Genomic DNA, 11,272 nt, shown 5'->3' on the forward strand with positions numbered 1-11,272 from the left:
TCCTGGTCGAGTGGAAAAGAAAATGAGTTAGAGACACGGTAAAGAAGAGAGTAAGAGAGGCGGTGGGGGCTTGGAGTTGTTTCAAGCGGTGAAAGGGGTGCTGCGCTTATAATGACAGAGGAAGAGAATGAGGAGGAAGACGGAGGCGGCAGTGGCAGTAATAAGAAGAAAAAGAATAAAACAAAAAGAAAGAGGACGAGGAAGACTTGAATTAGAATTTCAAAGACTATATTAGATATAAATACAAATTAAGCCACGTTAATTAGTCATTATAGCGTGAAAAAGAAGGTGTTATCTCAATATTCTTTTTGTTTATTATTGTTTAAAAATATCAAAAGACCAAATTAGTATTCGAATTCAAATTTGTAGCACTACTGTAAAAAAAAAAATTAAATTTCAGAGACTAAAATAAAAATATAATTGCGTGAATCTTAGAGATCAAACTAAAAATTTTGTCCAATAATTAAAAATGATATTTACGAAAGATTCTACGGTGCTTAACAAAAAAATCAACATAACATTTTGTTTTTATGTATTAATTGTTGAGGATTGGAAGTTAATTTTTTTTAAATAAAAAAAATAAGTTAAAATAAAATAATCTCAAATATCAAATCAAGTGAGAGAGAGAAGCTAACTATTAAATCCATCCCATAATTTTAAGTGAAAAAAATAATTATTTATTAGATTATTTTAATAAATTCATCATATTAATCTAATTTTTAATATATTTTAAATTTATTTAAACAATAGTTTATTATAATAATAAAAATTTTGAGAATTTTTTTAAAATAAATAAATTAAATATTTTATTTATCAAAATATATTATTATAAGAATATTTATTAATTTATGTAAAAGAAAAAAAGATTAAACTATAGCAAATGACCTCAAATCTTAATGTCCTTTTACGATAGCAAAATTTTTAATTGTGTTGGAATTACTGCATATGCGAGACCATCCTGAATCAAAAAAGAATAAATTATTATTTATTATATTATTTCAACAATTTTAGCAAATTTAATTTTAATGAATATGAATTAATTTATATATTTTATGAATTAAAATATCAATTCTTAAATTTTTTATATTAAAATTTATAATGATTAATCAAATTATTTAAGTTTAATTATTTTTTTATAATAAAAAAATAAAACGAGGACTCATATTACATTTGTACAAATAACAATGTTAAAAAATTTATGCAAGATTAATAGTTTAGAGTTAAGTATTAATTTTTCATAGAACCATATTTTTTTGTCGTACTTAGAATATAAATGAGATATATGTTAAAATTTTTTTAGTTAATTTCATTTAAAGTGTAAATGAGATATTTATATATATTTAGTTTTCACAATAGATTATTGAATAACTAAAAATATGGTATTTATAGTTTATTTTGGATCATTTTAAAAAGTAAAATTAATTTACATAATTTATCTAAATTTTATGTTTTAACAATTTTATAATAAAAATATCAAATATTTATTATTTTAATTAATTTGATACTTATTATTATTATTATTTCAGACATTAATAGACTTTTTTAATATTTTATTTATATTATTTTATTTATCTTATTTATAATGAAAAATATATATATATATTTATTATTTTTATTGTAAATAGAATAAGTAATACTTCATAAATTAATAAATATTCTTACAATAATATATTTTGATAATAAAATATTTAATTTATTTATTTAAAAAAATTTCTCAAAATTTTTATTATTATAATAAACTATTGTTTAAATAAATTTAAAATGTATTAAAAATTAGATTAATATGATGAATTTGTTAAAATGATTTGATAAATAATTACTTTTTTTCACTGAAAATTATTAACCTCCAATCCTCAACAATACATAAAAACAACATGTTATGTTGATCTTTATAATAAATACCATAAAATCTTCCTTATATTTTTATTTTAAGTAATGTCATCTTTTATAATTCATTGAAGATATTAAAATGCAGACCTATTATTTATTAGTAGAGCACTCCTAAAAATGTAATTCAAACGAAAAAAAAGAATTTTTAAAATAAAAAGATTTAAAAAATAATAAAATAAAAAATTAATCAATATGTGAACTCCACAACTTTAGTTTAATAACGATTAAGTTTTTACTTTCTCATTTTACTTGCAAAAAATATTTATGTAATTCAAATAACGCAATTTATTATTACTATTTCTTGTATACATGTACAACATTCTCATCACCATAATACGTGTATATCTCAACAATCAACTTTATATAGGGACCACTGAATTTATATTCATATTTATCACAATTCACAAGTTTGTATAAGATTGATTAAAGAACATTTGAAGTTATAAAAAGCAAAGTATAGCTATTTGGGAGTAACGTCTCTGTTATGAACAGTTGCTATGTCTGAACAGTTTGAATTTTGAATTTCGAAATGAAATGAAATTAGTATAGCTTGAAACATAGCTTACATAGTTGGCAACAGCTGGCACTCCGATTTTTTAGTTGAAAAATGTAAATGCAAAAAAATAAAATGTCTGAAGAGAATCGTCGTACTATTGGATTGGGATATGACGTTTTTACTTTATAATATAAATAAATAAATAAATAAAATTTTTATTTTTCCACCATCGTGGAAAATTACACTAGCTAATTAATTAGTTGGAATATTAAAGTGGATTCGGTGCTATATACTTTTGAATTTTGTTGTTTCCTTATTGCTAGTAGTAGTAGTAGTAATTTGCCTTTATTATTGTCCAATTAGATCAAAGAGATGACCAAGATTTTTGTTTATTCCCGACAACTATTTGTTTCTCCGACAATAGAAACTACTTAGCAATAGCAATTACTAGTACCATGAAAAGCATTCCTTATGTTTATCACACTGCAGTAATTATATGCTTTATCCAAACTAACCAAATTTTGAAAGAAAATATAATGAAACAAAAACTTTATTTTTTTAAGTACTGTAATAAATTAGTTAATCAAGTGCTTGGTCTTTTTGCTTATTATGTGTTAATCAAATTATAGAATGTTTCTCTTTTGAAAACCTCATCAAATTTTAGTTTCAATATTTAAAATCTAAACTATAATTGTGATATAAAAAGTAAAAGTTCATTTGTCTCATAAAAATGATTCCTTTTAGAAATTTAAACTAATAAAAAAAATACATGAATGATTTTTTTTTAACATGCTCTCTCAAATAATAACTTTTTTTTAAATTTACTTAAATTTTTGTATAAACATGTATCAAAAATTTAAATCTCAACTTATATATATAACAATTTATTAATAAAAACTCTTAAATAAAACTCAAATCCACAATAAATTAGACATTAACTTGTTAGATTGAAAAATACCGTAAAAACCAAAAAATAGAATAACCATAACCAAATTTTTATTTGGTATATGATATTTCTTAGAATAATATTCATATCATTTGGAGTTGAAAATACAAATCACTTCCCAATTTTTTATTCATGAAGCACTACTTTCAACAACATCAAATTTGTCGTTTGGATTTGCTTCAACACCAATTCAAAGCACACACACAAGACACTTAACCTATCCAAAAAAAAAAAAGACCCAAAGATTTAATCTAGCAAAAAATAAAAAATTACAAGAATAATAATCAAAGTTAGAAGGAGAAAATTATATACATTAACTAAAAAGTCAAAGGAGACCCACTTCCCAGGTCAGCTTACATTTAATCAAAGTTTAGAAGGGGAGGGGAAAAAAAAAACTAAAAATGGAAGCCAAAGAAGCTTCCCTTAAGAGTCTCAAGGTAGCATATCTACACAAACACTTACACTAGGGGCTACAAAAGAGTAAGAAACTCTATAACACTATAAACCTCATCATCATATAACAACTAACCTAATAACATTGCTTAACTTTGATCAAAAAGACTGAAACCAAAGTTAAGAATATGTTACAGAATACTAAATTAAAGAGAAGTGGATTTTCATATTAGCATACCATTAAAAATGTTAGGATTAAGAGTCATAGATAATATCACTTGAGAAAATATCTTCATATTTTTTTCATTCTTCGGTTCAATCTCATTTGCACACTGTCTTAAGCCTCTTTGCAGCTTGGACAAATCCCATAATCACTTGCAATTCGTCCATTTGCTTCAAAAATAGAGACATAATTTCAGATGAAGCTCAAAATAGTTCTAAAATTACAAATGTCAATAAAAATAACCCCTATTGCTTCATAAAAAAAAGAATGTCGTTAATAGGTGCAGAAATGTGTATATATTCAAAATACTAGATAAAAATAAATTACAAAAAACATATCTCTGATCAAAATTAGGTAAATTATGCATATATAACTGTGTTGGTACATATTTAATTGATGAATTACAAAATATAAGAAACTAAAATAGTTCTTTTGAAATGGCAAAGTACTATTTTGATAACTAATTTGAGAATTTTACTTTATAAATACCTTTGAAAAAGAACCATGTCATATTAGTACAATTGCTAGCGGAACATGTATAAAAATAAGGATGCCATCATCAATCTGTAAAACTATACCTGTGACATGAAATGCCTCTGAACAACATCCACTAGCTGCTCTTTTGATGGGTTTGGAACTGCATCAACCTGCAAATCCGTTTTATGCGTTTCAGGAGTAAAAAAAAAAATTAGGAACATACGACCTTAAAATCAAACACCTTGCAAACAAATACACAAGTCTATGAATTTATTTACCAGATTGAAGTGTCTCCAATATCTCCATAATGCAGCCATCTCCAATTTACTCAGGTCAACCTTCTAAATTAACATTCAACAAACAGAAAATGTCTAAGAAATTCTCTATCATGTAAATGAATGTGAAAGCCAATTACTCCACCCGTTTCAAAACAATGGTCAATTTGTACAAAGAAAATGTCGAAATACAAAGATTTTTTCTAATGTACCACATTTTCCAAATCGACAGTTATTTTGAAATGGAGGCAGTAACTATCAATTATTATTAGAGACTAAAGAAAGAAAGGTAAAAGTTGATGTACCGTCCCTCCATGCGGCATTGAAATGGACCCCTTAGATTGTGAATCACCGGAGAAGGACCTGCTCATAGTCTTGTGAGACGATCCCAACGATCTATGCGTTCTATGCCTCGATTTGTGGGACTTTTGAGTGTCATCTGATGCTGATGAGAATACAAAGATGGCCAAAAGATAATGAAAACAAAATCAGCAATAGTGGGTGGGGCCAAAGGACAAAATAAAAGAAGCTAAGACAATTGAGCTTTAGGAAAATATAAGCCAAAAGCAAAAGGGATAGACAACGCAAATGGATCCAATGCTACAATTCACTCATCACTTTTCCAATTTCTACTCTACCTTCAGTGGTGGGTGGGTTAGTAATAGTGTGAATTATAAAAAAAAAAATAATTTGGTTTTATTAACAATAGCCTAAAGGAACTTGTTGAAGATTTAAAAGTAGTAAAGCTCTATTCGGATTCTGTTTTCTTTTTAATATTTTTGCTTTTATGATTTTGTCCAAAAAAAAAAGGAAGTGAAAAATAAAAAATAAAAACGAGCTTATATCATTTATACATTTTCATAATTTTTTAACAAAATCCTAAAAATAAAAGCAAAAAACAAAATTAGATAGACCCTTTTCAATTTCAATGCATTGAAAAAAAAAAGAATTTTTTAATAAAAAAATTAACACTTTTACAATGTTAAATGCACTTGTTAGCAATACCCTTATATATCACATTGAATATGAAGACAAAAGCATAAATGTGAGTTGCTAGAAATCATAACCACAGTATAAAAAACGAGTATGACCATTGCTAAATTACAAAAAGACTTTATGAACCAACAAGAAATTAATTCTCCAGAAAGTTAGCCCCAAAATAATAAATAAATAAATAAAAAGTGTGGGAAAATGTAGAAAGAAGTAAAGAAGAACATTAACTTGTGAAATTGAAGAACTTACCCATATCTGATCCATTCCACTGCACATTTTCAAATTCAAGGTCGTCATCTTCCTCATTTCCTGTGGGAGCTTCAATCACGCTAAGTGCATTCCTTTGCAGCTTCACTTCAATTCCATTTGTAAGAACCTGCAAAATAAAAAAAAAATTATATCATGCAAAATGTAAATAATTAAATTAATTAAATTAAAAGTCTATAACACATCTAATGCTTTTGGAATAATGAATAAATATATAAATAAAAACACAATCCACAGAAACAAACAATTCATATTTGATTCAGATCAAAGTTGGGGTGTGAAATACTTCTGCATTCAAGATATAATAACTCTTAATTAATCATAAAACTGAATATAAATAATTAAAGCAATTTGTTTCAAAATTTTGGTCAGGATAAAGATAAAAGAAGCTGAATAAAAAACATGCATGAATGGAAGACGCAATAATCTGAAGTAAAACATTAACATCAATGCAATGGAGGGAAAAATCCACTAGAAAAGATCTTCACAATAGGAAACATTGCATAAAGAAAACAAATATTTTTACCCATTTTTCCATTTAAGAAAAAAAAGAGAAAGGAAAACAACCAAAGCAAAACCTAAGAGAAGATCATTGAAATGAACTCCTAGGATCAGAGAAACCAAGAAAATGAAGCCTCAAGGATGTGATCATCAAAGAGGACAACAAAAACCACCAGATCCATGAACAAATCATCATATGCAATGTGTAGTGACTGAAAAAATTGAAGTCAAAATCATACATAAATCATTAAAATAAAAATTCAAATTGCAATACATAAAAACTAAAATAACAAAAAAAATCTTGTTTATTAGAAAATCCAATTTAAGATATCAAAATCCCATTCGTTAGCCCAAAAAACTGACACACATCAATAGAACCAATACGCAATGAACAAAATTGAAGAAGAAGAAAAAGAAAAAAAATCAAAATTAAAATGATAAAACAAGCTAGAACAACAAAATAGATAGACATTACCGAAAATCACTTCCCAAAATAAAAATAAAAATTAAAAACTCAAACATTGTATTGTGTATTAATAGAAACAGAAATGAAAAATGAAGTACATTTCGCAAGTCGAAAATTGAGGATCATGAAATTCCCCAAATACCATAACAAAACCCTATCTCAATTTGATTATTACAAAATCATAAATAAGAAATAAAATCAAAATTGTACCAGCCAGTGCCATCCTCCTAAACCAACGGCTTTCTTAACAACGCCTTGAAGACCAACGAGCACGGATTTGGTGCGGTTGTTGCCAGTTACAACGACTTTGGTGTGGCGAGGAAGCACCGATAGTTCCTCTTCGCTGCTATCACCGTAGAAGCCACTCTGCTGATGATGAAGCTGATTATTATTATTATTATGGTGGAGATTATGGTGGTGGTGATTATGGTGATGAGTGAAAGCAGCAGAAGCAGTATTAGTAACAGCACTAGCAGCACCATTTGCTATTGAAGTTTCCATTGCTTCTACCAGCATTTGAATTGAAGAAGAGAGAGAGAGTGTGTATTGTGAAATTATTATTGTAAAATTGAAATTAGAGAAGGCAAGTTAGGAATGATGCATTGAATTGCATTGGTGGATGGTGGGAATTTGGGAAGCGGAAAGGGATAGGCGGAATGGAATGGATTAGATACACAGATTTTTCTTTCTTCTTTCTTTTCTTCTTTCTTCAGAGAGAGAGAGAGAAAAGAAGAGAAAATAAAAGCAGAGATAGGAAAGAGAAGAGAGAGAATGAGGTGTGTAAGAGTAACTGCTATTTTTTTTTTTAGCAACGCTTTTTGTATATTGGTTCACATGCTTACACACCAGGTTTTTCTATAAATTTATTATTATTATTTTGGTCTCAAAATAATTATATTTTTACTTTTTTTTATATATTAAAAATTTACTTTTTTTATATTAACTAATTATTATTATTTAAAATATGAGATGAAATATATTATTTAATTATTAAACTAAAAAAATTAAATAAAAAATAATAAATTTTGATAATTTTTTAATATTTTTTTAAAAAATTATATAATTATTTAACCAGATTCATATAATTTTTTTTACAATATTAATATGTAAAAATTAAATTTATATTAAAATATATTTGTTATTTTTTATGTATTTAAATATAACAAAAATCTAAATGTATTGTTTTTAATGTATAAATATTACAATGATAATTAGTTTAAATCAAAAGGAGTAATTGTTTTTCCCTCTCTTTTTCAAAGTTTTTTTTTTATTTTGAATTTCTAAAATATCATTATATCGACAATCAACTAATCTTCTCGTCACTTGAACTTTTAATTAAAGATTGTTGCACAACTAATTCGAAGTAATTTCTGCTCCAAGAGTGAAAATCAAATTCCAATAACTTGATTAGAATGGATTTAATGATGAGGTGGCAACTAAATTACATCTGTGGGATTTTTATTTTTTTTACTAGTTTTTTCAATTCAGCTGGATCAATTCTACCTGAAAATACTACATAGGATACTGTTTATTTTATGTATCATTTTTCACAGACATTTGTTTTTTTTTATATATATATTCCCATATTATTGTGGTGTTACTTTATCATTTATTATCTCAAATATTTTATAGAAAATTTTAAATTTTTACATTTCGATACAAAGTTTCTTCATTGAGCACTATAACAAGCTATTTTTCATAAATTATAAAATATAATTGGCTATTCGTATAAATTTTAAACTATATTAATTAAGATATATTGACTGCAAAAAGATAATGATTTGAACATCAGTAATTATTTAGTTTTCCTTTTTAGCCAAAATAATTTAGAATTTAATTGAATGCATATTGTTTTTAAATATTCATCTAATTATACATTATCACTTCAGTCAATAAGGTTGATTTTCATGCATATATATTGGTTAAATGGCCATGTATATACTTAATAATTTAATTGAATTATAGTTGCAAAAACTCTACACCTATGCACAATGTCAAAATTGATTTCCCTAATTTTCATATATAAATTATTTTGCCATTAATTTTTTAATATTTAATTGTATTAGAAATATAATAAAAACCAAGTGTAGTTAATGTTAATTCGTCTATTATTAATACTTAGCAAATTAGTAATAAATATAATTTAATATTTATCTTCCTTGTGTATGATATTAAATTGAGTTTTATAAGTAGTAGTAAATTATGACCAAAAAAAATTTGATGGACTTTAATATATATATATATATATATATATATATATATATATATGTTCAATTGCATAAAAAGAATTCAATAAAACTTGAGACACAAATGATTTGAGGTTTCATTTAAAATGAATGAAAAAGGGGAGGCATGGCTAAATATTTCTTTGTATTAATTTGTTTTTAATAATAACTTGTTGAATGGGGTGTGTTGGGTATGAATCCCAACGAGGGTAAATGGACGAATCAGAGAGAGCCACGTCAGTGGGGGAGGTTGGGGTCTTCAATCATTCAAGCGCTGGGAGAGAGAAAAACCAAAAAATAAAAAAATAAAAAAAGAAATTAATATATTGTGATAAATAATGCAAAGTCCCCACTATGCGGGTTGGGTTGGGTTTTGAGGAGTTTGCCCCCATTGACTTTTTGACTATTCGCTCTGTGACTCTACCAAAAAATTATCTTACTCCCTTTGTGTAATGACCAAATTCTCCTCCTCCTTTTTGTGAGCTAATTATTTGGCTGATATTATGACAAGCTTAATTTTTAATGAACATTGAAGGTAATTCTTTTATGATAAAGAAAACAAAATTTTAAAGACATCATGAATAATAATATAGAAATTTTTTTAAGTATATTAGTATTTCAATAAATTTTAATTATTAATCTTATTTATATATATTATATATATTTAAATAAAATAATAATTAGATTTTTAAAAATGTTCATTTTGGACTAATTAGTTCTTAATGAAAAAAAAATATTAATTAGATTTTACAAGATAATAAACCATGGAAATATCACATATGTATATTTTTCTGTCAATGAATAGTATAAAATAAAACAAAATTGTTCATATATTTCGTTATTTATAATAGTGCATATTTTGTTATTCTCACAGGAAAACGATGTAGTTTTGGACACTGAAATATTCATTATCTTTTGAGTTTTTATATACCATTTATCAGCTGCTCTCTATTTATCACAAACCCTATTAAAATAAGTAAAATTCGATTTCAAAAATTGTTATCTACATGACTATCTTTTATAGATAGACATGTCAGAGTAATTAACAATACATATAAGCATCACCGTTAAGTTTTAGTTAATGAATTGATAGAAGGACATCATCTATCCACCGTTTATTATCCTGAAGAACCAAATTTGTACTTTTATTTCTTTAGGGATTAATTAGTTCGAAATCAAAATCTTCAGAGACCTAATTATCACTTTACTCTATATATTTTTTATAATTAAGACTAACAATTAAAAATTACTAAAACACCAGTTTACTAATATACTTAAAAAATTTTTAATAATATATACTATTTTGGTAACAAATTTAGTTATAATTTTTACTTTTTGTTAAAAACTCCTGATTATCTTATGTATATATTTTAGAGTTGTTTTGTTTAATATTAGGATAGTATTAACTTTTAATTCTAGTATTATCTCTAATAATGACATAGTTTTAAGAAAACAAAAGTATATATTAGTTAATCTTTTTATAAAGGTATTTTTATTTATATAGTTTTTCATCTTAGTTTATTTGTTATTATTACCTTTTTGAGACTGTTATTGGGAAAACGAAAGAATATGTTGTATTTTATTATTTTATTTAACCTAAAAGCGCGGTTAATTACTGAAAATTATAAATAGACAAATTATAATTTTAATGTATTATTAGTATAAAATAATTTTTTATATGTATCGAATTACGAAATATCATATTAATAAAAATGACTACTTTTTTATTTTAATCACGTAAACAATTATCCAAAATAACGAATATAATTAAAAGACTGCGTAAAACATTTTACAACTGTTATACGTAAAAATTAAACTTTATATCTTAACCAACACTACTACTTAATAAGGTTCAATAATAATCATTATTTTGAGCATACATTTTTTAAAATTTTCAATTAACTAAACAAACCTAGCTAGCCATCGACTGGTAAGAAAAAAAAAATAGTATATTTTATTCTTTCTTAAATGTTGAAGTTGATAATTTATTTAATTATTTTCTTTGAGAGTATTACCACACATTAACATGTATTGGTGATAGGTAATGTTCAAATAGTTAATGTTAAATAATTATTAGACAAAATATCGAACAATACCTAAAAAAAAATTCAGTATATCGA

At 25.0% G+C, this 11,272-nt stretch overlaps 1 protein-coding gene across 2 annotated transcripts; it reads right to left on the minus strand.

Moving 5' to 3' along the window:
• Window positions 1-3,622: 3,622 nt before the first annotated feature.
• On the minus strand, window positions 3,623-7,776 carry LOC112697940 (uncharacterized). 2 transcript variants are annotated; one of them, XM_025751338.3, is made up of 6 exons: window positions 7,138-7,776; window positions 5,943-6,069; window positions 5,006-5,145; window positions 4,704-4,763; window positions 4,527-4,595; window positions 3,623-4,118 (listed from the first exon to the last, which is right to left on the minus strand). In XM_025751338.3, the coding sequence occupies exons 1-6, from the start codon at window positions 7,441-7,443 to the stop codon at window positions 4,047-4,049; spliced, it is 774 nt and encodes a 257-aa protein (XP_025607123.1). In that variant the 5' UTR covers window positions 7,444-7,776; the 3' UTR covers window positions 3,623-4,046. The 2 variants fall into 2 exon arrangements, with proteins under 2 accessions (XP_025607123.1, XP_025607122.1); XM_025751337.3 differs by having other exon boundaries at window positions 4,704-4,766.
• Between the last annotated feature and the right edge of the window lie 3,496 nt (window positions 7,777-11,272).

This window comes from Arachis hypogaea, chromosome 6 (genome assembly GCF_003086295.3).
Source record: "Arachis hypogaea cultivar Tifrunner chromosome 6, arahy.Tifrunner.gnm2.J5K5, whole genome shotgun sequence".
Lineage (NCBI taxonomy): Eukaryota > Viridiplantae > Streptophyta > Magnoliopsida > Fabales > Fabaceae > Arachis > Arachis hypogaea.